This window comes from Numida meleagris, chromosome 3, assembly GCF_002078875.1.
Source record: "Numida meleagris isolate 19003 breed g44 Domestic line chromosome 3, NumMel1.0, whole genome shotgun sequence".
NCBI classification, from domain to species: Eukaryota; Metazoa; Chordata; class Aves; order Galliformes; family Numididae; genus Numida; species Numida meleagris.
In genome coordinates, this window is record NC_034411.1 from 38202766 (window position 1) to 38228311 (window position 25546).

General features: G+C 42.2%; 2 protein-coding genes across 3 annotated transcripts in view; one reads left to right on the top strand and one right to left on the bottom strand.

Moving 5' to 3' along the window:
- On the top strand, positions 1 to 25122 carry B3GALNT2 (beta-1,3-N-acetylgalactosaminyltransferase 2). The gene is made up of 12 exons (XM_021391622.1): positions 1 to 212; positions 8426 to 8573; positions 9689 to 9789; positions 10841 to 11031; positions 12587 to 12682; positions 15989 to 16099; positions 16618 to 16696; positions 17865 to 18048; positions 19611 to 19736; positions 21537 to 21696; positions 22083 to 22139; positions 22482 to 25122. The coding sequence occupies exons 1-12, from the start codon at positions 110 to 112 to the stop codon at positions 22614 to 22616; spliced, it is 1491 nt and encodes a 496-aa protein (XP_021247297.1). The 5' UTR covers positions 1 to 109; the 3' UTR covers positions 22617 to 25122.
- The window catches only part of TBCE (tubulin folding cofactor E), a 27641-nt gene continuing 25703 nt past the window's right edge, over positions 23609 to 25546 (bottom strand). For both annotated transcript variants that reach the window (XM_021391620.1, XM_021391621.1), the window contains 2 exons: positions 24220 to 24311; positions 23609 to 23966 (listed from right to left, as the gene is read on the bottom strand). In XM_021391620.1, coding sequence (XP_021247295.1) covers positions 23874 to 23966; positions 24220 to 24311 — 185 coding nt within the window. In that variant the 3' untranslated portion in view covers positions 23609 to 23873. The remainder of the gene's footprint in view (positions 23967 to 24219; positions 24312 to 25546) is intronic.

Consider the following 25546-nt stretch of genomic DNA (forward strand, 5'->3'; position numbering starts at 1 on the left):
GCTCGGCCCGGCCCGGCCGAGCGGCGGCGCGGGGAGGAGGAGCCGCGCTCCGCCGAGCGGGCCCGTAGTCCCGGCGCGGAGGGGAAGGGGCCGGCTGCGGCGGCGGCCAATGCGAAACTGGCTGGTGCTGCTGTGCCCCTGTGCGCTCGGGGTCGCGCTGCACCTCTGGCTGCTGCTCAGCTGCCCCGGCGGCCCCGGGAGGCAGCCGGCAGGTAGGGCAGGGGCTGCCCGGGGCACGCGGCGCTCCCGCGGCGGGACTGGGGCTGAGCGGGGCGGGCAGCGGGGAGCTCGGGCCGGCGTTAAGCGGCTGCCGGCGGCGGCGAGGGGCTGGGGCTGCTTCCAGCGCGGGGCGCCGACCGCCAGCGCGTCCCGCTGCGTGCCCCTCCGGGCCGGGCAGCTCCCACCAGCCGGTCCTGCGGGGCGGCCTGTAACAGCCCCGAAGGAGCGAAGAGCTACTTAGAGGGTTGGGTGTGAGCCGGAACGAGTGAAACCGGGGCTCTAAGGGCTACGTCGCGTTCTTCGTCATGCGACCTGTGGTTTTCAGGCCGCAGATCTGCACGACGGGTAGAAATAAGCGTCTGCTGGGGGAGAAACTTCTGTCAGACACCCGTAGGTGCTGTCTGAGAGCGTTAAGAAGTGTTCTTTTTATAGGGTGTCTGGGAAACGATCAGGAAATAGCGGCACATTTTGTCCTCGAGCTCTGTTGAGAGACCCAGCAGCGCACTGGGTAATGGAGCTGTTCTCTGGGGCACGCTCTGCACCCTGCGCAACGGTGTTGATCTGCAGGCCTCCAGCGCTGCTGGGTACCACAGGTGTGGGGTGAGCAGCATGGGAGCTGGGATGCACTGGAAGTCACAGTCTGTGCGGCTGTGCCTGTGTTCTTCCCATGAAAGTGGCACGGAGTTATAACAGGAGTTGCTGTTCTGGGGCCGAGGTGCCTCTGGATGGTGTGGATCACCCTGTCGTTTGTCTTCGCGGTGCTGCCCTTGTAAGCTTGGCGTGTGGGAGCTGGAGGTGGCCACATGAAATCTCACGGTGACGTTTTCTGCTGAGATTTCTAAAGCAAATGTAGAGGTTTCTCAGCTTGGGACAGGGAAGAAGCTTTACTCTTCAGGGGTTCACTGTTAACAGTTGTGTTAGAGTTTGTGCCTGTTACCATGAAACTATGTTGCATTTGATAATACTAGAATAATGCTAGAATAACTAGAATTTTAATAAAAGTACTTCTTTTTTTGAGAAAAAGAATAAATATGCATTTAGTTTGTGTGAGGGTTGTTTGGTTGTAGTCTATTGAGTGATGTATTGACGTGGAGGGGAGGAAAGCTGATGCTTCTCACAACGGGTGAACTTCCATCATTGGTAGAAAAATGCTCAATATGATACACGTGCTCTCTGCAGGCCTGATTTTCATGCTGTGTCTTAAGGAGGACTCTGCCCTCACAATAAGAATGGATTTGACTATGGGACAGTGTTTTATAGTAGCTGTGACATAAAAGCACATTATTTATGTATTCCCTGGTGTTTCATTTTCCTGTGCAGTGTCTCAACAGTTGCAAAAACAGCACCAGCATAGATGAAAAGCAATAGAAGAACAATTCTATTTTTTTGAGAAGTTTCGTTTCCCTCTCAATAACTGTTGTGCATGCATACACACAGACACAAAATGGAAACTTCTGTTAAAATCTGATGACCTCTTGTAACAATTACTTACCTTGACACAGTTGACTCATTAACACAAGACTGGAAGAGACATGTCTGACCATCCATTCAGTTCGCCCTTTCTAATAAGCAGCAATTAATCTCCATGTTTAAATGGCAGCTGCATAGCCTATATTTATTTAACAAAGGGTTGGGGCTGCTCCATTTGTTTTGATTCTAACTGCCTTAGGAATGGCTCTTCTAGGAGCTAATGGTCTTGCTTGTCCTGCTCCTCCTTCTGCTGCTGCTCCTTCATTGGAAGAGCCTGCTTTCATAACACCTTCTTCCTGACTGCCCGTGTGAAAGGCTGCAGCCTGCCTGCATGCTTTGACCTGGTGTGGCATTTGGATTTCCTTTGTGTTCATGATGACTTTCCCCTTGGTGCCACAGAAGACAGCGTACTTCTCGTACACCGTACTCATTAACTGGAAAAAGTAAATAGGATCAGTCCTGAGATGAAAGGCACTGACTGCTGCTGTGGTGACCTGACTCGTGGCTCTCTGCTCCTTTTCTTCACCAGAGAATGGGACTGTAATTCACAGTTCTGAGCAAGATATGTGCAAGAAGTTGCCTTTAGGTTTAATTGAAGTCTGGCTGGTTACAAACAGGTGCTATCCAAAGGAAGTCCGTGGGTAGGAAGCTTTGGTTAATTTTTGTAAAAATCTTAGATAGCAGCTAATTTTAAAATGACCTCAGAAACTTGAGAAGGAACAGACAGACCTCCTTTTCACACTCCCTGTGAATTCATTGCTTCATTGCTAATTGTGGGTTTTAATTGATGGCGTGATTCTTATTGAGTAGGAAATTATGAATCGTGGGCCTTCACTTACTGTACCTAATCAAATGCCCCACATGGTCAATGAAAAACACTACTTCTCTGCTGATGGTAATGCCCTTTCAGACATAATTCCAGTTGTGTTTCTGAGGGTACGTGGCAGCTAAAATGTGGCCCCTTTGGTTCTGTTAAAGTCGGTCTTTTGCTAGTGAATATTACAGAGCAGATTAAGAAACGCCATTTTTTTGAAGCTGCTTGTGTGCCATCTGTTGTCCTGTGGTTCAGCACGTACTTTTCCAGCACTGCCCTAATGGATCCACATGCAGAGTTGGTTGGGCTGGTAGTTAGCGACTTACCTTACAGAATTAGAGCCGTGTCCTGCATGGACTGGCCTGCGCACATGTCAGGCGAGAGAGGAGGGAGCGCTGGACCCACTGTTGGCTTTTTGACATGGAAATAACAAAAAGTAGAAAAATCCTCCGTGGTTATAAATAATACTTTGCTTCGTAAGGAGAAATTCTGCCAAAAAGAGATAATGTGAAGAAGAAATGTTCTTGGCATCTGTTAACTCTGTCTGTCAGGAAGCAGTATATTGCTCGGTCGTAGAGTTGTTTCATCTTTAGTAGGCATGTTAAGACTGATTAGTCTGATGGCCTTGGAGATTGAAACCGTTTGGCAGCAGGCTTGGTGTTGGCTCCAGCTGTGTGGTTCTGCCTGAAATGCCCGTTGTTCCCCCGCCTTGGTCCACAAGGTCTTACCACAACACTCTTCCAGGGATGAGCCATCCCAAACAGAAACAACTCCCTCACCTTTGAAATAATTGTCAATCCAATATTTGTCAACTGAATTGGGATTATTTATTTTTGAGTCTTGCAACTATTCTGTCTGATACATTGCTCCTGATAAGCAACATTAGAAATGCTTTTTTTTTAAGCATTTTGACACCGGAGCAAGAGCCAAAGGGTACCCACCAGTCGTCCCATAGCTGGGCAGCCAGGCTTGTGCCTGAAGGAAGCTCTCCTAAATTGCCTGCTGACAAGGACAGCCACAAGGGAGCAAGCAGCTTTCTCTGGGAGCTGGCTTTTGTCATCAGAGGTTGGTCATTACTCTTCAGCAGATGAAGATGCTGCTTTAGGTGATTTGCTTTGTTCCTTTTGCCTCTACGCTTCTGAGGCTTTGCCTGGAATTGTACAAGTGCTGTGTGGTTAATGGTGTTCAGAGCACCGTCAGCCCACCAGTATTACTACTGCTGCTTTGCAACGCTGCAGGACTCTGCTGTTCTGTTTCCTTAAAGGAATGCCATTGATGTAAAATAAATAAATAATAATAATACTAATAATAAATCTTCTGCCTGCAGAGGTTTTCCTCATCGAATCTGTAAGTGCTTAAAAGCTTCCTTCAAGGCTTGTTAAGGAGTACTGTGCTTCTGCAGCAAGCGGGGTGCATGCACATCTTGTTGGTTTTTAGCTCTGGTCTGAAGTAGGTCCTGCAGTGAGGTCATGCAGCTCTGCTTGCACAGAAACCTGTAATGCAGACGAGCTGTAGCAGATTGTTTTAAGTGAAGAAGATTAGAGGTGCAGGGAGAGCTGCTTTTGCTCTTCAGTTTGTTCTCTTCCTGCGTGTGTCAGCACTCTGAACACAAACCTTCTTTATATTCAGTTAATTCCTGCCTTTGTGTTTGTTTGGGTCTTTCAGAAAGCAGCACAGAAGAGAACAGGGATACATCTCCAAAGTCAGAAGAATAAGCAAAGATAACACCTGGATTTGTAGGGGGTGTTCCTTTGGAGTCTTCACTTATGAAGTGGATTAGTTGAGAATATTCCGAATAACTTCTGAGCAGCCTACCTAGTACTGTCCATCGATTTTTACACAAGAGGGTGTATTTAAAAAAAAAAAAAAGCCTCAGGAGTGGCAGAAGGCGCAGAGCCCAGCATTCTGCACAGCTTGCTTCCTCCAGCAGTTGCCAGCAGAGGATTACTGCCTGATAGTGCAGTGAGGCGTGCAGCGCTGGGCCTCTCCAGGCAAGCGCTCACGGCAAGTCTCTTCTTTGTCCGGTTCCGTGAAACATGTAGATACCGGGTCACTTTGGGGCCTGCGCTCTTTATAAAACTTGGCTGAAAACATCAGGCAGATTTAGTAGTTGCTCGGGGACTCATCAATAGAGATATGTGCAGCAAGATCACGTTTACTTTGTTTATTGACAAAATCAAGCTAAATGATCTCTCAATCTTTTCATGTCCTTGTAATGGCAGTAAATATAATTAACAGTTTAACTTGACATTTTGTTGAGAGTCAGTCTTACAGGAACGAGAGATGCTTGTTAATATTTGTAGTGTGGGAAGAAATACTTCTGGAGCTGTTGGCTGTGGCTGAGGCGGTTCAAATCAGAGTAGGCCCAGGAGGCCGCCTGGCAGCGGTGACCTCTTCCCACAGTCACCTCATCAGGAGGCACTTCTTTGTCTTCAGCCTCATCTTCTAAGGGCACATCTTTGTGCTGAGCAGACTTATCCCCTCCTCCTGCGTCTCTCCTTGACTTTGATCCATCGCTAGCTCTCAGTCATGCTTGACAGACAGGTGGAGGTCACAAAGACTGGCATTTTCCCCAAGTTTCACGACAGCCATTGGCTGAGAGTCCTGTGACAGCTTATGGCAGGTCATCCTGAGGTGAACACTGCACCGATAGGAATACGTGTATTGTCAGACGTTGGAGAATTGTGTGGGAGCCTGTCCTTACAGATAGCCCAGCCTAAGAAAAGCTTGTGAAAGAGCTTATTAGGCGTGTGGCACAAGTTCTGGCAGACTGGGCTTCTATCATTCTTAGTGCTGACAGAAGTACTCGTTATGGTTGCTGTGTAGAACTAAATGGATCTCAGTGGCTGGGAAGCAGGCTGCCTCCATTCACATCTTCGTAGTCTTTGCTGTGGGGTAGTGGGATCAACAAAGAGGCAGTGAAAGCAACTTGTGCCTGGTGCTGGGAGAGTGTGGGGTAGGCACTGCACGTTTGGCTGCTCACGCTTTACTGAGAAGTCCTGGGCTGCTTGATGCATCTGCCATGCGGCTCTAAGACAGGAAGAATTCAAAAGAAGGCAGCTAATAGGAGAGTGGCCTTTTAACTGGAAAAGCTTTCCCTCCTGCATCCCTTCAGTTACCGGCACTTTTAGGATTTATCAAGGCATGTGATACATAGTTTTCCTGTTGTTGTTCTGTTGGTTTTCTTTTCATGTATGGTTTTCCGCAGTTAGCAGGCCTGTAGCCACATCCCTGTGACGTACTTCCTCTGTTCAGCAAATGGAAGTGTGAGTACCACAAGGTGGGAGAGGTGTGCACTGGATCATGCAGAGAGCCAATAGCATAGCTGAAATTAGGCTTCTGCTTACCTTCTTTCTCTGTCTTCCACTTAAAAAAACAAACAACAAAAAAAACAACAAAAAAAAAACCACAACATTTGCAAGTTTTCCTTTGTTTTGTAACTGGAAGTTGTAAAGGTTTGGTTATCTTCCACAATCAATGCAAGGTAAGAGCAATATAGTATATAAGCATTTTTAAAGCTTGTTATTACCGCTTCACATTTTGGCCTAAGAATGCACGAAAATAGAAGATATGATAACTCACTTTGGTCCCCAGTGTCAAGTATTGATTGCTTATATGAATATTTACTTACTATTGACTTGGAGGTCAACATTGTTTTCTTGTAACTTCTGCTGCATCAGATCATATATATGCACATATCTGAATTGTATGTATAAATGAATAATAGCCTCACCTTTTTTTCCTGCCTCTCTGACTTTATCTTGCTCTTTTTTGATAGTACTAGTTCAGAGAGAAACATCTGAATCAGTTTTCCTGAAAGCTTAGCAAGCGCTGTTACTACTTCTCAGTAGAAAGTAGAAACTAGAAACCTTTGCTAACAAGTAAGGAGCTTGTTCATCAAGATTTCGAAAAATTGAGCTTTCTTCTGGCCTTTTTTTTTTTCTTTCTTTTTCATTTTCAGTGGTATTAAAAGTAAAACAGCATAACCCCAGGGACAGAAAAGAAAATCTGAGTATGGGCTGCTGTAACGCTACCTTACTAAGCCAGGAGACTGCCTAAAACAGGAGAAAGAGCTGTCTGTTCTCAGTGCAGTAGGATAGGGATTCTGAAGCATCTGGGACATTAATGTTGTTCCCACATGAATGGTTCATAAGAAAAAGCTTTGCTCATATTAAAATAGAAACTGAGTAAAAATACATACTTTTGATTCAAGTAGCTTATTTTTTTTAATTGACGCCAACTTTTGGTATTCTAAATCAAGTCATCCCATAGACATCTGTGCGTAGTTTCATTTGTCTTAAATTCTGGTTTAATGAAATTGCTCTGCTTTGAACTAAAAGTGATATTTTAAAAACTGTACAAACAATGTCTAATGTGCAGTCTGCTAACACATTAGTCCTCCTGTGAGATTTATTCTGGGAGGCTTGCAACTACGGCTGCAGAGGCTGTTGAAAGAATAATCACAGGAGTGTGTGAGAAAGAGCTATGAGACCTTAGAGGAATTTGTTGTAATGGTGTGGTCTTACAAATGTGTGGCTGTATCATGTACCTCTGCTGTGGAGTTGTGGCAGATCTTGGTTATTTAGTGGCCTCTGAAGTCTTGCAGGGGTTCCAGGTAGTCAGTATTTACTGGCCTACAGGAAGGCTAAAATTGCATTCAGATTGAATGATGCGTTTCATTCACAAGTTCCTTTGGGTGTTTTATAGGGTAACCAGTTTGGATTTAGCTCCACTGGCAACCACGTAACATTCCTGAACCTTGCCACCAGTTCAGCCTGCCATTTCTGTAAGGGGTACAGCAGTTGACTGTAGCGAAAAACTGATGCTGAAGAATGGGAATAATGGATTACTGCTTGGGTTTTAATTCCTTTCGAGTGCAAGCTGATGTAAACTTCTCTTAATATGTTAATGCTCAGCTGAAGTTATCGATAAACATGCCAGCACAGATTCATTTAAATAATTATGGAGATTCAACCATATTTATTTTTCTTGAAGAATCACTGTTTGCATGCTCGGAACAGAAACATTGAGATTGAGAAAGGTTTGCCTGTGGAAACACCACTGTCTACATGCCCTGCTCTTGTGCTGCCCTGGGAATCAGTAGCAGAGCACTGTTTTATTTGGCTCTGGGACTCAGGAGTTAGGCACAAGCCATTATCAATAGACCCTAGAGCAAAAAAAGTATTATTCTCAAGTCTCTGGACGTTGATTGAACTACTTCCCTGGCTGTTTTCAGGCTCCAAGTCATAGCTTCTCAGGTTTTGTGATCTCTAAATTAAACCAGCACAAGCTGAACCATGGATTACAAGTATCGGCTGTGAGGCCCGGCTACGACTCTGCGCAGGGATGTCATACCCTGCGTGAAGGCACAGAGTGCTGTCCAGCTTAGAGTGGCTGGAAGCACCAGGCTTCCATGTGTTAGAGTGAAGTGGTGAAGCCGAGGGGTCCAGCAGCCTTAAGAAGAAACAGGGAAAACTGGCGTATTTCTGAATCTGACAGGCTTGGTTTAAATATTTATTTTTCTAGGTAGAATCACAGTGAATTGTAAGAGTGAAGGCCTGGTACCAGCAATGTCAGGCGCTCAGGCTTTAGGACAAGCTGTGCTGTGGGAAGTGCCTGCAAGCAAGCAGGAGGCCTAGGCTCTCACAGGATGAGTGGAGGGCACAGTAGGGCCTTGTACCTTGTCCACAGGGTTTCTGACTTGCTTTGTTCATTCCTGAAGTGTTTTCACAGATTGCTAGCAAAAGTTTTGATGTGCTGAAAATGTTTTCCTGTTTCTGAACCCAGTATGCAACAGTAATTTTACTTCTTGTTTTTAGTGTTTCAGGTACCCAGTACTCTTGCTTTTGATGTGCATTTTAATTACTGCTTGCAGCTCAAATTTGTGCATATAATGTACCTGTTGTTACTTTATATTTCTAGGTCCGCTGGCCTTCTTTCCTCAGTGGAAGCTGAAACATTATGATGTTGTTGTAGGTGTTTTGTCAGCTCGACACAATCATGAACTGCGCAGTGTTATAAGGAACACTTGGTTCCAGCACTTGAAACAGCACCCAACCCTGAGCCAACGGTAATCTCTAGTGCTTTGAACTTCTGGGGCTGTGAGGAGAAAAGAATATTGTGCATAAATCTCTTGATTGAATCCTTTTTTTGAAAGGATTTCTGTTTTTTTTTTTCTTTTTTCCCCTTCATTTGTGAGCATCTTATGTTCTGATCATTTTAAAATCTGCTTAGTGCTATATAAAAGTACTGTTTGCTCCAGGCTGGAACTGTTTTATACAAGGTAATTTTAATTGTACAACTGTATGCGGAAACTTTTGCTTGTTTGAGTGCTCACTGCTATTCATTTTTACAATTAATTGCTGTTGTTCATTAGTGATGTATAAGACTTTCCCTTTTTTGTGTTGCGATGTATGCTTTGTGTGGTATGCAACTTGAGGTGCTTAGTAATCCAGAATACTTGAAAGTAAGCACAGTTGGTTTTGGTGAGATAAAGTAGGTGACAGAATATTTTTTAACAGCCTCACAGTTGAGGTGTGTTTCCCAGTGCCCCGAGTATACATAAGAGTTGTGTGAGTGACCAGCAGAACCCTTCCTGACTGCTCACATAGACCTGTCAGTCTCTACAGACACAGACCAGACAGTTTCTACTGAGGAAGTTCTGCAGTTCATTCCTGGAATCATTGTCAAGTTTATTGACAATTGACATTACCCCCCTCTACGTGCCTGCCTTGTACTGAAAGCCATTTGCTCTTCACAAATTTGGTGTCAGTGTGCAGTGCGGAGCAAAGCACAGCTGCTTTAGGTCATCTGAAAATGTGACCTTCCATAGCTTAGATGGAATTTGGGGAGGATATTTAGCTTAGGGTTAAGGTGGATGCTCTTGCTGGTTGTACTGCTTATTGTCTCCTGACTCGCACTGTCAGGCCTGGGGCTGAAAACAACAATCCTGCTCCTGGTGGCCAATATTCCTGTGCCCTTGTGTAAAAGGCTGCTGTGTGTGTTTGGAACTGAGCCCCCACGTGGGGATTCATACGGTTGCTCTACACAGAGACCCTCACTGTTGACCTTAAGGGGTTTTGGATCTTAATCCTGGGAAAGACAGGGCACTGTGATGAAGTAAGTTTATTGAAGGTGAAGGGAGGAGGGAAAAGAACTGCTGTTAATAAAACCGAATTATTTTAGTGTCCTTGTGAAGTTTATAATAGGTGCACGTGGTTGTGCTGTGCCAGTGGAGGACAGAGAAGACCCCTACTCCTGCAAGCTTCTGAACATCAGTAACCCAGGTACAGAAGTTAACTTCTAAGAATTTTATGCTCTGAACTAGAACTAATCACCTTTTATGAGAATAATTTGAGGTGCTTAACTGAGATGGATAGTCCTTAAATGAGCACCACCTAGAATTTGCTGTCCTGACAGTCACGTAACCTTCCTGTAAGTGCCAAGTGCAGACATGGAAAGGAGAGGCCTTGAGGGTACAAAGGGGAAGCTGTTGGATTCTAAAGAATTCGCATTCTCCTTGTATCAAGATCTCTCCCATGCAATTTTTTACTCTACATTTTTACTATATCCCTGTCTAAAATCATGTTGAAGAGAGCATCAGTGACTCAGTCCAGTACCGTACATGAGCACAGGCGGTAGCAAGGCAGGAGGAGTGTCAGGCAGACTTCTCTGGTGGTGAAGTGAGTTCCAAGCAAGTCTGGCTGATAGATTTTTGAAGAGAAAAGTGAAATGCTGCTTTACAAAAAATACCTTAACTAAAATTATATTTTTTTTTCCTGACATTTCTTTTTCTATTTAATTTTTTCTCTTTAATTAGAAATTAACTAAAGACTGGCTGTACTGTCAGTTACTCTGACAGTAACTTTTGTAACCTTTGAATTTGAATGGCAACAACTACTGCTTAGCCAGTCTCCCAAGAATAAACATTACCTCAGGGCGTAGGGGAGGGCATAAAGCTAAAACAGGCAGTTAAGAGGAAATGTATGCCATTTTGATTCGTAATTATTTTAATACGTTAATATGCAGACATTTATGCGATCAAGTAGCATTATTGTCTTCAGCCTGTGGATTTATTGTTTTTCTCTGTGGATACGTAGGCATTGGCTTGCTATTGCTGATAACCTGCAGACTGCTGCAGCACCCAGAGTTCCTCCTTACTGCAGACTGCAGTCAGCTGTCTTTTCTTCTCCTCCAGCGTTTCGTTATCCTTATACACTTGCCAGCCATGCAAGTTAATCAGCATGCTTTGCGTGTATCCAGTGTGCTTTGTGTATAAGCAGTTCCAGAACTATGAAATCTTCTCACGTTATCTCTGTCCTTCCTTGTTTCATATAGTTTTGAATCAGGAAATTGAAGCATTCAGTCTCCCTGAGGACACACCTGTGCAATCTGAGGACAGAGTTGTCAGTGTGAACTTCCGTGTGCTTTACCCCATTGTCATCACCAGTCTTGGGGTGTTTTATGAAGCTGATGGGGTGGGATTCCAGAGGAACATCACTGTCAAACTGTACCAGGCAGAACATGAGGTAGAGTATCATAGTTACCTCTTACAAGTGAACTAAGGCATATAGGCTCTGTTGCAAACTTATTTCTTACAGAAAGCAACATGCTGTGTCAATGATTTAGAAGGGAAATACTTAAATGGCAAGCACAGGAATTATATTTTTCTTCCATTGCATCATAAATTCTTATTTCACAGCTGTATGTATACTATATAGGTGAGAAGACAAAAAGGAAATAAGAATTTCATAAAGTGCTGTGAGTTAATTTAAATGCTTTTTGAATGAACTCTGATATCTAATGGCAAGATACATGTCTGGTAACATCTGAGATTCTAAAATATTAATAGATAATAAGGAATAAAAACCAATCTGTTAAATATATGTAAAACACATGCCCAGAAAGATGCCTTGTCTTTGGGACAAAGATATGCAATGTATGTCTGTAATTGTTTCTTGTCTGTTCTTTGGCAAGACGTTTTGACTTTTTTTTTTTAAATGTTACTTTTTACAGGTAACAAACTTCCCCCCGATACAGTTGAAATGCTGATAATTCCCCCCAATCCCAAGCTCAGATATGGGTATACCAGACTAATTTAGTGTCTGGAGGTAAAATAAATAAATAAATAAATCCTTGAGCATAATCAGGAAGCACTTCTGTGTTGTGCAAGTGATGAAGCACTGGCACAGGTTGCACAGAGGCTGTGGAGTCTCCTTACTGACCTCCAAAAGCCGCCTGGACGTGGCCCTGGGCACCCTGCTCTGTGTGTCCCCGCTGGAGCAGGGGATGGAGCAGGTGGACCCAGAGGTCCCTGCTAACCTCAGCTGAGCTGTGATCCTGTGGTGTTCTCTGCATTTACTATATTGCATTTATCTCTACTAATTATTTGATGGGCTCGAAGTCAAGACTCCTGGCAATAATACAGTAGAAAGAATTTTAAATTTAAGAAAATAATTAAGTGCAGAAAATATACTGAAGTATGGTTTTTATGATGAACAACCAGAACTGGTTTTATAATACAAAAAAAAAGGTATAATATAATCAGATTTATGTTTGCTAAATGGTAGAATACTAAATGTTAACAGCCTAATAATGTGTTAGGTTTTTACTTCCAGTGAAGGTGAAAAATTAGTATCATAGGAAAGCTTGGAGACTTTTCTAAAGATTGGAAATCTGGCGATGCAGCATCTTCATGTCGCTTTTTTATGACCTAAGAGCTGTTTGGTGGCCTATTTAATATAGTCCTAATTAAGTTTTAGGGGACAGCATCCTCTGTTGCAATAAATAGCAGTCAGCTATTTAAACAGGAGATAGAAAGCCTGTTATCTGGGACACCGAGTCTTCCAGGTGATGTGCTGCAGTGGCTGGGTTTTGGTTGAGCTCACACTCTTGTTCCGTTGTTGCTTGCTTCTCCCTTCCCAGTCCAACACTTGAATATCGTGGAGTCTCACAGGCTGTCTTGGGAAGACAGTTTCCACAAAGTTTTATGCAGTCTGTAAGTCTGTTTCCACTGTAACTGGGATGATCCGGATTTGCCTAATCTCACAGCACTGGTACTACATTTTTTGTTGTTGTTTGCAGGAAGCGCTTTTCAGTGCGCGCTTTAGCCCACCAAGCTGTGGAGTGCAAGTGAACAGACTGTGGTACAAGCCAGTGGAGCAGTTCATTTTGCCAGAGGTATGCATGATATCAGAAGTGCCTTCAGTTCTTTTAAGTCAGCCTGAGAGATTGACTAATAGAACTGGCCTATGCTCGAGGCAGAAAAGGGCAAGTGGAAACCTCAAGGATGCAAGTTGGGGTCCAGAATTTCTTTTTCACCGTCTTCATTATCACTAGTTGTTAAAAAGGAAAATGGGAACAGCTGGAGAAGATATTTCCGCTTCCAATGTCTCGGAAATCCCGATATTGTTACCGTGCAAGTTCAGTGAATACAAGTTGACTCAGAATGAGGATTCCAGTTCAGTAGATCCTCCCAGCTACACGGGAGGGTTTTTTCCTGATGGAGCGGCAGTACCACTTTAAATATGTCAACTGCCATTTTACGCTGTTTTTCTTCATGTAAATATTCTTCTATATGATTGGGCCTTTGCTGCTATTTACATAAGGTCTGGTTTGGTTTTTTTTGTGGCAGAAATTAAATGTTTTATGAAAGAATGCAATGAGAAAGAAAACTGAAGGGGAGGGAAGACATTTGGGCCAGTGTAATCCCTGATTTATTCCCCTGGCTCTGTACAAATGACTGCGTTTGGAAACCTGCTCCTCTTGAGAGGACTGCTGCTGATTAATTGGTTTGTCATCTTAATCAGGCTTTAAACGTTAAAAAAAAAAAATATTGCTTACTCAGTAATTTGCCAGTATAACAAGGAAGACTTGCTCCTCTAATTCTTTGTTCTGAGATACCAAAATTCTAGGCAGTTGTAATTTGGGTATAAATATCGGCATTTGTCATGAAAGGCAGATGGGAAGTATTTCATTTAGGAAGGGGATATTAGTATTCATTTATTTCTTTGTGTGGGCATCCTTAATCTGATAGATGTCGTGCGCTGAATGCTTACAGGATAACATGATGTTTCTAATGTAGATTAATACGGTTTATGCACAGCATGTTGTCTTCTGCGATACTTAAGATGCCGAAGCATAAAAGATGATTCAGAAGAGATAGAACGCCCACGTGTTCCTACCTCCTTCTTTAGCAGTAAATTTAGTGAACAGTTTAATTATCACAAGATGGTTTCTGAGACAATATCTATTCTCTGCCCTTGCACCTTCAAGAATTAATGGATTGTACAGACTGCTGAAGAGCTTCATTCATCTTCCAACTGAAGTGCTGCTCTTTCTCCTCATCTGGGGGAAAGGGAGAGAAATACAGCGTAGAAGAAGCATCTGGCAAGGCAGATTGCCGGAGGCTGAACTGATCATTCCGCTTTGCAGCGACTGAAAGCGCAGAAGAGCAGAGCCACCAGCTGATAACTGAAACTCACACATGGGGTTCTTGCAGCCAAGTCCTAGCAATGCACTTAGGTTGACAAAAAGCCAAAGGCCGCTTGCATGAAAACGGAACGTTGTGCCATATGTATTCCATACCGCTAATGGGGAGTAGCTGGAGAGACAAAAAGGACAGCGCTGCTTAACATTAGGGAAGGAGTTTGGCAGGGCTGCATGATGTCAGTACACCTGTTCGGTATTCACTGTAATTGCTGCTGTGTTCTGGCAACAAGGTTGGAATTTAAATGGGGAAAAACAGATGATGTAGTCTCAGGTGTGCCACTAATGCTTCGCTTTCAGCATTTTTGGGCCTCAGCTTCCATTAAACAGCTTAGAGTAAGAATAGCTGAAGGCTAAAGTAATTAGAAAATTTGCTTACAAGTCTCTCAACCTGGAAAGTAATGATAGTTTGCAGCTTTAGAACATCTTGCATTTAGGGCTCACTGGTAATAATGGATTAAGACTCCCGGTACATGTTTGAAGTCAGTAATACTGAATGGTAAGAATTTTAACGTCGTAACATTTCTGATTGCTGAGCAGTGAAAGAGCTCAGAGACTTACTAAACAACTTAACAGTGATTGTGTCTGTATTCAAGGCGCAGAAGTGGGATTAAAGCCCAGTCTCTACTTAAAAATGAAAATAAGTTAGAATGGTAGATGACAGCCTCTGCAAACACAGAAATTCAGTGTATAGATTTCACTGTGCAGGATGTTAATGGGTCCTGATACTTAGAAATGTCTTGGTAGTGGCCCATTTGCTTTGATAACTGGCAGGTAATTGAAGAAGCGAGGGAAAGATACTGAGCATGCAAATCAGGCTTGAGTAAACACTGACTAGCTCTGTTATTAGATTATAAAGCTGGCATTATAAATAATAGATGTGAACCTTCTGAAATATGCAGCTGTAATTAACCTCCGAGACTGCTGCAGATGTTAAGACCTACTTCTGGATAAAAGCAAAGGAACGAGCAGGGCTGTAAGCTGGACACAGTGGTGAGGCAGTAACTGGAGGGCTCCTGGAAAACATGTACAAGGAAGCTGAAATGGGATAAAGCTGGGAGGCTAGTACAATTAAACAGAAATGCATCTACTAATAGTTGGGACAAGTTGTTTCTGTTTTGAGGCCCATACTAGGTGCCAGTGTTTTTCCTATGAAATGGGGAGAAACAAAACTGAACGCACTCATCATCTAGCAATCAGGAATGTAATACCCTTGCAACTACTGTACACTACCTTGTGATTAAGGTGAGATGGTTTTAAAAAAAAAAAAAAAAAGATAGAAAATGTACTGTTACCACCGCTCTTAGCTGTTTGGCATACCACCATTTGTCCTTATGTGTGTTCATAGAGGTCTTTGGGAAAGTCTTCTATAACACAGGTAAAAGTTGGACTGTTAGAGGGATGAGTTTCAAGTTAAATACAATGCTTTTAAATGCAATATTTTTTTTAAAGGAATGACACAAATTAGGAATTAAAAATACTCAGTTTTAAAGAAATTCACTTGTTTTTCCTCCTTTCCCTGCCTGCCAAGATGACATGCTAGAGTTCTGTGACTACAGTAGCTTGTGACAGCTTTGCCAGGATAAAGGTGGTACTGTTTTCCTTTGAGTTTTGCTGATGTCACGCTCAAGGCTCTGATCTCTGGTTATGGCAGATAACTAAAAAGCAGCACTTATTTCCAAATCTGTTTTAACATGCGTCTTGCTGATGTTAAAAAGCCAAAGGCTTTTGCAGTAGAGATTTCTGCTTAAAATTTAATGTTTCTAATGCACATTCATGATTAGTCCTAAAAGCATGGTTGTATTACTGAGTTTCACAGATGTATTTTTCTGAGTCTTTTTTGAAGTATAAGTAAAACATTTATGTTGTGTTCAAGCTGTCCATTTTGTGAAGTTGACTATTTTGAAGTTTAAAAAAAAACAACAACATAAAACTGTTTGATTTTCATTTTTTAAAGTCTTTGAATACCTGTCTAACAATGTTATGCTCTCTTAACAGAGTTTTGAAGGCACCATTGTATGGGAAAGCCAGGATCTTCAGGGCCTTGTTTCAAGAAACCTTCACAAAGTGATGGTGAATGATGGAGGGGGAGTTTTCAGAGTCATTACAGTGAGTCAGCTTATCTTCTCTTCCACCACGTTTCCATTTCTCTTAGAACTCTCACAATTTAGCTTTTTGCTTTCCTGCATTTCTCTGTAAAACATCAATTCAGTCAGGCTTCTCCTGATGTCTCAGAGCAGAAGTTTGCTTTACCCAGGAAAATAACTGGGGCATACAAGAAATGATGCTAGCATGGGACGTGTTCTTGTGTTTTGAAGGAAGTAAAGTTCACCCACTGTCTTTCAATAGGTGATGAAATAAGTATAATTGAGGTGCCCAGTGTCACTGTGGTTTTGGATTCATGGTGCACTAGTTTTAAGTGAAACTTTCAAAAATGCCACAAAGCGTTACAGTTAAAAGTCCTAGTCTTTGTCTTTCATTATGCAGGCATCTAAACCAGAATTGTTTTCAGCTTATTTCATTCTTAGTTTCTGGAAAATTTCATGCCCTAAAATCAGTGGAAAACAGATTAGTTAATCTCGCATTACTGACAAATTTATTTCTTTCCATTAATGTGTCCTCAACAGGCAGAGGAAGGGTCACTGCCACATGAACTCACAGAAGGTGTGGAGGGGATAGCAGGTGGTTTCATCTACACTATTCAAGGTAAGTCTGCAGACAGCATCGCATTTGATATTATGATAAAACAGAAACTTTAAATTACTTTTCTGAGGTAAAATTAACGCTCGCTCTATGAACTTGATCGGCTTATTGTTTCTAATGAAAGAATTATTTCTTTTTAATGCCCAGCGTCAATGTCCTGCTGTAGCTTCTTTGTTTGCCCTTTTGTCAGCTGCTCCAATGGACTCATTTAATCTCATTGTCTTTTTATTAACAGAAACAACATTTTTCAGTAGACAGTTTCCTGTGTCCTTGTTTTCTGTTACCCAAACCCAAGTTTAAAAACACTGTGTGCAATGTGGTCCTCAGGAGATCCTTCCTTGATAAAGTTCACATTTGCTCCACTCCTGCTACTTTCAGAATTATTGTTTACTATCAATAACTAACAAACAGCAGTTACCTAATGCAGCCTACTTGTTTGCTACTATTGTTGCTGTTTCACACCTATTTCAGCAGAATGTTCAGAGCCTCTATAAGGGCCCTTTCCAATGTCTAAGATTTTGGCCACAAAGCACTGTAATGTATTCTTATCTGTCCACCACAGCCAACACGGGCAATGACTTTCAGAGTGTTACTCCTATGCTTTTGTAGCTAGATGTGGCAATATAACTGGGCAGTTCTGTCATCTTGTCCTTTGTGTAGATACATGAACTGAGGTGTGCTAAGGCCCACCCCTCCTGGTTTTGGTTAAGTTCTTCAGTATCACAAACTCTTTTCTTAGCAAGCAGTTTGGTATTTTTGCAAGATCTTTTCAGCTTTTAGCTCCAGTCAGGTACGTGAAGTTTAGCAGGGGGCAACTACGCTATGTCAAAACAATGCTAATTTGATTATCTTTAGCAAAGGATATTTTGTTTGTTTTGAGGTTTGTATAACTGTAGCCTTTCTACTCTGCTGGTAAGAGTAACAGTGAACAGCTCATTATATTGAACAACTTCAAGAGGCTGAATCCTTTTCCTCCTAAAGAGTGCTTTCGTATTTGTTATGCAACTTCTAACCTTGTACGCATTTTTAAATTAATTGTAGGATTTTTGTAATCTCATTAAACACCTTTTCAGGTTTGTTTTGTCCATATGCTGTGTGTGATCCAAGAGAAATACGTAAAATGTTATGTAGATACGCACCTTTGTTTAATGATGGCTGCTGCTTCTTTCAGAAGGTGATGCTCTTTTAAAAAGCCTCCATACTCGCCCAGAAAGGTTTACGAGTCACGTAAAAAGTCTTGAAAAAGAAGATACTTTACTGAAGGAAGAAAGCAGTACCTATGATGATATTGTTTTTGTAGATGTTATTGACACTTACAGAAATGTTCCATCTAAACTGCTGAACTTCTACCGATGGTAAGTTGAAAAGACAGCGTTTCCTCTTAGGAATATTGCTGTTTGTGGTGTGAGATAATCCAGCGTGTTACATCATATGACAGCTTTCACAAAATGCATGCCTTGCGTGATTTCCTTCATTAAGTTGTGTTTCTTTCTCATAATTTTGAGGCACACAGTATATCTAATGAATAAAGTATTCGGTGCCTCAAATAAGCATGACCTGGCAAAGCAGACCTTTCTGCTCTAAGAGTCCAGGTGACAAAATTGTTGTCTTTGAATTTCTTTTGTTTCTGAAAATGAAGTTTTAGTCTTCTAAAGGATGATTTTTGGCCAGCTTGTGAATATAAGAGTTTCAGTTTGTGCCCATTGCCTCTTGGTGTGTTGTTGGATACAACTGAAATGAGCCTGGCTCTGTTGACTTTACACCCTCCCTTCAGGTATCTGTAGACACTGATGAGATCCCTCCTGTGCTCCTTTTCTTCAGGCTGAACAGTCCCAGCTGTCTTAGCCTTTCCTCATAAGAAAGATGGTCCAGTCCCAAATCCTCTGAGTGGCCCTGCACCAGACTCTCTCCATCCAGTATATCTGTGTCTCCTTACTGGTTGGCCCGGAACTGGACGGTGCCCTTCAGTTGGGGTCTCAGCCATGCTGAATGGAGGGGAAGGACAGGGGGCTTGTGTAGTGTGGGGAAGAAAGGGTGAGAGGAAGCATATTCATAATAGATATGTTATTCTGAGACAACCGTTTCAATTATTGATCTTGAATGGAGCAAGAAATATAGCTGACAGTTTTAGTTGCCTGCAAGTTTCTACATTTATTTAACAAATGTCACGGTTAAGAATGTAATTGAAAACTGAAACACACTTTCAGTTCTAAAAAGGGAGTTCAAATGTCAAGACAGAGATCTCAGTGATCATTTCTTACAGGTTAGCAAAATCTTCAGGATTTAGTAATATAAAACTTAGGAAAATGCCCTCCTGCCTGAAATTACCCTCTGAAACAAAGTTTGATTAAACCAAGGAGTAATCCTTAGAATCTCAAGCTTTGGTTATTTTACAGGTGACGGATATTGCAGACAGTTTAAAATTGCTTTTTTCATATTATAAGCGTGCTTTACTGAGGAAGCCTGAGTACCAGGTCGTTTCCACAGGTATTCCATGTAACTTCCTACAGTTGTACTGCTCTTGAACTGACCATCTCATCCTGAAGAACAGCCCCCTAATGTGAGCCACCGGCTTTTAACAGCTGTGTGGCCATCATCACCAGGGAGTCATATCCTTCTGAGGCCAATACTGCTTAAGGCAGATTTACTTGTAAACCCTCCATCTGCACTGGAGAACAGAACTGCAAGATTCTTTTCTGCAGATCCATGGGATAAGATCATTATAGGGTGCGGCTCCATCTCCTTTTGATAGGTCAATTAGTAAGCCTTAGGCTACAGGGAAACCATTTAGAAGTTAGTTGAGGGAGGGAATGTCTTTACTTTTCCTTCCTCCTCTGCTTCCCAGAAAGCCCTTGTGAAGTGTTTTGTTGCATAACTGTGGGCTACAGCTCAGCGTCTCATCACTCTTCTTTTACAGGACAGTCGAAACAACAAGTTTTGATTTGTTGCTGAAGACAGATGATGACTGTTACATTGATTTGGAGGCTGTTTTTAACAGGATAATGCAGAAAAAATTGGACAGACCTAACATTTGGTGGGGAAAGTGAGTTGTTTTTGTTTGTTTTTTAAATAGTCTTTAACAGATTACTTAAAAGGAAGAGAAAAGTCATGTGATGGGAGAGAAGATTTGGACAAAATCTTTTCTATATGGGTAATGTCTTCGAGTGCAAATTATCTAATAGTCACAGTCTCCTGGTAAGACATGCGTGAGATGAAGAAAGCTAAAATCAATATAGGAAGTACAAAATGATCAGCAAGGCCTTTACCCCTCAGTTCGTAGGGGTACAGGAGGGCTACACCTCTCCTGCTGTGTCTCAGTGGAAGATGAGGTGATGGCCTCAAGTTGCACCGGGGGAGATTCAAGTTGGACGTGAGGAAAAATTTCTTCTCTGAAAGAGTGGTCTGGTGCTGGAATGGGACTCCACCCAGGGAGGTGGTGGAGTCACCGTCCCTGGAGATGTTCGCGGGTTGGTACTTAGGGACATGGTTTAGTGGGAAATAGTGGTGGTAGGTGGATGGTTGGTTTGGATGATCTTCAAGGTCTTTTCCAGCCTTGAGGAGTCTATGATTCTCTGTGGTGTGAAGTGGATTGTGGTGTCAGCTGTCTTTTGTCTGCTGGGTGCTTTGCATATGAGCTTCAGCTGTGAATGTGGACTCTGATAACAGATCTGCCACGCAGCTGTAATTCCTCACTGTTACAGAACTGGTGTCTGATGTGACAGCTCTTAGTAGCTCACACAAGGTTTAAGCTTATTCTTATGACTAAATTCAGCCATTCTTGAACTTGCTTGCAAAAAGCAGAGGGAACCTGCTGCATTGACACAGTTATGCCAGTTAGCTGTGAGTGCATGAGAGACTTGCAAGGCAAGTGCGATACCAGTCTTTTCCTGAACATGGACAGGAGGGCATTCCTCACTGCCTGGCACAGCAGTCACGTGGGGTCAGCAGCATGGCGTGGTGCAACAGCATCTCGAAACTGTGCTGCACTTGGCTGGGTACGGGAGTTAGTGCAGGGAGAGTGGGCAGGCAGCGCTTCTGGCTTGCTGCAGGTGTCTGGTAGTAAATAAAATGTCCCCTAGGGAAGGCAACTGCCAAAACATGTTTGTAGTAGAGGGATAGCAGCCTTTGAACAGTTGCTTTGTTAAGTTTCATTTGGAAAAGAGCACAGAGAAGGTGGTGACTCCGTGAAAGCTTCAACAGTAAATCAGCGTTGAGAAAATAAAGCCATGTTTAGCATTCCTTTCTAAAAGATTTTTTTTTACTGTAATCATGACTAAATTACCTTGGTCTAGCATGGCTATTTCTGACAGACAGTATATGAAATCCTGTAGTGTGTTCTGCTTTTTTATTTTTATTTTTTTTATTTTAAAGCATCTACTAGTTTGATCAGGAAGACAGGATGTGTAACATCATTGCTGTAACTGCGTGCCTGTTGGAGGCAGTGACTCTGTGTGGTACTGGTAACCAGGTGGGGATGGACACAGATGCGGCTGTTCGTTAGAGAACACACTTACGGACGCTTGTACTTGCCTGGATCCAAACACAGCAGTGCTGCAGCCATGCGAGAGACCTGACTGTCGGTGTTACGTTCATTTCTGTTCAGAGAACTTCCGGTTACTACCCAAGATGAAAATCAGACAGAGATTTCACTTTCAACTGCTGTGCTGGATTAGATATTGTGCTCTAGAGAATGAGGTTATCTCTCTGAACTGTATTTAGGACCACCTTCTACTTCTTCCTCTTAGTATTGCTCTTTTTTAGTGTTAGTTCAGAGGGCAGCTGCGTTCCTAAGTTTCACAGAGAGCTTTGTATCAACATCTCACAGGTCTAATGTGGTTTTCAGTTTCAGACTTAACTGGGCAGTTGATCGAACTGGGAAATGGCAAGAGCTGGAGTACCCGAGTCCTGCCTATCCAGCCTTTGCGTGTGGGTCTGGCTACGTTATCTCCAAAGATATTGTTCAGTGGCTGGCAAGCAACTCTGAAAGATTAAAGACTTACCAGGTATTCGAGCTTTGATTCCGTTCTATCTTAAACTGGTTTGGGGAGCAGCATGCAGCGTTGCTGACTTGGAAAGAACACTGCTCAAGTATGTACTGGGTTCTCCCAGTTGACGCTTTGGTTTTTTGTAATGCTTTGGGTCGCTGTATTTAGTGTCTGTTCTAGCTCACATCACAGCTGTTTTGGACTGAGAAGCTCTGGTGCAGTAATCTTGATTTTTGTACTCTTCTCCTTGTGGAAACAGTTCACTGCTTTTTCACAGGAAAGCAGGAGGATTATTTGAACACCTGTGAACTACTCAGACCCAGCTTTTTGTAGCTACCCTTTTTTATGCAGGTATGTGCTTTATGCTTTTCATGTACTAACACTTTTTTCATGTTTTGTCTCAGGGTGAAGATGTGAGTATGGGCATCTGGATGGCAGCTATAGGACCCAAGCGATACCAAGTAAGTCTGCAGAAATTCTCTGATCTTATGGAAAGAGATTATGACTGTTGTTACAAGTATCATAAATACAACGGGAGAAACATTTTTTTTCCTTTTACAAAACTTGAACCTGCCACTGGGTTAAAATCCAGAAAGCACTTGTTAAAATCAATTAAACAAAAACAGCCAACCCCTCAGCACTCCCCCTTCAAGTACTCCAACCAGCTCTAGCAGTTCAGGAAGGGATGCACACCTCCAACTGCTGAAACTTCTTAGCAATACACTGGGCACACAAACAAGGAAAGCTGGATTCTTGGAAATAAATTCTAAGAACAACTACTGAAATGGCTGTCTCTCTAACAGGATAGTCTCTGGCTGTGTGAGAAGACATGTGAGAGTGGCATGCTGTCTTCCCCTCAGTATTCCCCACAGGAACTGAGAGAGCTGTGGAGAGTAAAGGAACTGTGTGGAGATCCCTGCAGATGTGAGGAAAGATGATGGACTTTTACAGGGGAGGACATCGTAGCATATAATGATGATGGGAAACTGTACACTGGGGTTCATTCTTGGAAGAATATGGAACATAAAGGTATCGTCTAATGTTGGGTTTCAACTGACGTGTAACAATATTTGCACATCCCTTTTGATAATTACAAGTGGACTGATACTATTCAGTTTCTATAGTATAGATGTTGATCTGACAAAAACCAAAATGTTCAAGATAAAAATTTCCTTTTTATATAAAGTCAAAGACCTACTTGTAATTAATAAATGCACATACGAATGCCAACTAGCCTGTCTTTTGTAAATTAAAGTACTACTGATTTAACTCTGTATAGAGCCGTACCAGGATCCCAGTGGGAGCTGTGCTGAGTACCAGGGCAGCTGGTCAGTCTTGCTGCAGCAGGTTCCGTGCTGCTGGAGGCGCTGAGACAGCTAGGGTTTGGGATTCATCTTGTTCAGTTTGCTTATACCATTGTCATTTTAGATTTAAAAAAAATAATAAAAAAAAAAATCAAAGTTTGCTTATACCAAATTGTGAAGTACTGCAAACCTAGCCTGATTAGGAGGGATTTCTGATAGCTCAGTGTGCTACTTATGAATCTGGGGATACACGAGTGGAAGTAAAATACTACTGAGGAATAGCACGCTAAAGACAGTGAAATAAATAGCAATGCCCTGCAGTATGCTGAGAACTTATTTATATACTGTGGTCTATTAATGCTGTAAGTAGAACTATGGTTTGTCAGATTTCGACCTTAAATATTCTAAGGCTGTGTAGATACTTCTCCAATTTCTGCTGATTTACTTTTGTTTACTTTAAGTTCTTTAGAAGTAAGTGAAAACAGAGAGCAAGTAGTCTCTTTCAGCGCAGCACTAATTTTGTCCTAGAGCTATTATAAGCAAAGACATCACAACTAGATCCAGATGCTAGTTCAGGAAAAAGAAATTCTCACTGCTGCACGAGGAAGGTAGTACAAAATAATGGCAAAAGGGTTACCTGGAGATTTATTTAACTGAAGAATTTAAGCACTACTTGGTATCTCTTACATAAGACACTTCAATCAAAAGTAAAGGCTTTCAAGGAGACCACTACTAAGCTGAGGAGCCGGCAGTATTACCACAGAGCCCTCTGGTAACACGTTCTCCCAGACGTGTTCAGGCACAGGCTGTACATGCTGTCTGCAGGCAGTCCATGATGCTTTTGCAGTTCTAGTGTTGGCTTTTCCTTCAGTCTGTCAAGGGTGTCTCTTGTTACCACCGTACTAACACAGAGTCTCCATTTTCTATTGAGTAAAACTGCAAAGGCTTTAAGTCGTTGTCAAGTTCAACTTCTTTTCCTTTCAGCTAGAATAAGAAAGGAAGAAAGAAGTCTGATCAGACTTGAACGAATTTCAGTATATGCAAACCAAACTTAGATCAGGCAGTTGCAGTCAAGGACCATCTGTCATATTACAGGGGTTGAATCAGGTCCTAAATTACAGCAGGAGGAGCACCCTCCTCGTGTGAAATCAACGTCATTAGGCGGTACTTTAGAACATGCTATTGACCTTTATCAGCATGAAGCATCTTATTGCTAAATTACCTAATTTTAACTCACTTTAGAACTTTCGTAGGACAGTTTCAGTTCTGAACCAGGAATTCTAAGTAGGCGATAGAGCAATCCTTTGACCCTTTGAATAGTCATGGACTCTGAAAAAGGGAGATGGGGGGGAAAAAGTTATTAGAAAAATGCTGCTACCACAGAGCTGTACTGTTTTTGTTTTTTTTTCACCTATACTTGCTCATAGCAACAGTGGAAGGCTGTACTGCTGCTTCAGTTCTAACACTGCAATAACGTATTTTGTACCTGAAATGATAACTGCTAACATCAAGTTGAAAACGGTTTAATCTCTGGTGGATCAGACAGAATACACTACCAGGTTTTAAGTGTTTGGATCCCGTGTACCAAACTGAAGTGTTACGGCTTCATAATTTACCTTTGAGTTTGAACTTACTCTGTGCTAAACTAAGTGACCTTTGGGACACGTACCAGTCGGGTTCTGAGCGCTGGCAGCTGGCGCCTGTTCCTCGAAGTTTTCATACCTTGAATGGGCTTTCCCAGCCCCAATATCACGGTGGACCTAGTGCCATTCCTCCACGTAAATGTTGCTACATTAACCAGCCCCCAGCACATTGCCAGCAGAGCTGTACAGCGGTTCCTATTATGAAGTCAGTTACACGAAGGGATTTTTTTTTGTAATGGATCTTGAATGAGTAAATGTAGTTTGCTCCAGAGGTGATACCTGTTTGCAATAGATCTACTCAATATAAAAAACAAGTTCAACTTTTACTTCTTTTGAAGCTTTATCTAAAGGCACAGCAATAGTGAGTTACTCCTGTAATACCACACATTGTACTTAAAACAAATATTTTTCTATCAAACATTTTTGTAAAAGCTGTATCTATCTATCTGATTTTATGCAACTTGTGATAATAAATGTGATTTTTATTTTAGAATAAAGCTTGATTACATTGTTTTCTTTCAGACTCCGTTCCGACACATCTTTCCAAAACTTCAGTTTGATTTAGAACCAAGTCCGCTCATTTCAGTTGTCATGACAGGTGCTACAACTTCACAGAACATAAAATTGATCCAAGTCAACATCAGTCTTCTAATGTAATCTGGAATTGCAGTCTGGATATTTGGCTCTTACAACTTGGTTCTTGCTACTGGGTTAGTATGTGCATCAGCTTTTATACGCAGTGATTGGCCTCTGATTGCCTCATGAAAGCAGTGGCAGCCATGGTAATAACAAGCATCAACTTGCAATTTTCAAGCTGGACTGAAAGTGAGTGGGTGAGGATCAGAAAAATGACTTTTTTAACGGAGTTCTACATTTGTCATTCCTTTAAATGACAAAATCATAAGGGGACAATCTTCAGGA

Bases quoted from the DNA above. Each gene is read 5' to 3' on its own strand.
- B3GALNT2 (XM_021391622.1), top strand. From the start codon at position 110: ATGCGAAACTGGCTGGTGCTGCTGTGCCCCTGTGCGCTCGGGGTCGCG. The intron at 8,574-9,688 runs GTAATCTCTAGT...GAATTATTTTAG, and splicing joins CACCCAACCCTGAGCCAACG to TGTCCTTGTGAAGTTTATAA. The intron at 11,032-12,586 runs GTAGAGTATCAT...TGTTGTTTGCAG, and splicing joins TGTACCAGGCAGAACATGAG to GAAGCGCTTTTCAGTGCGCG.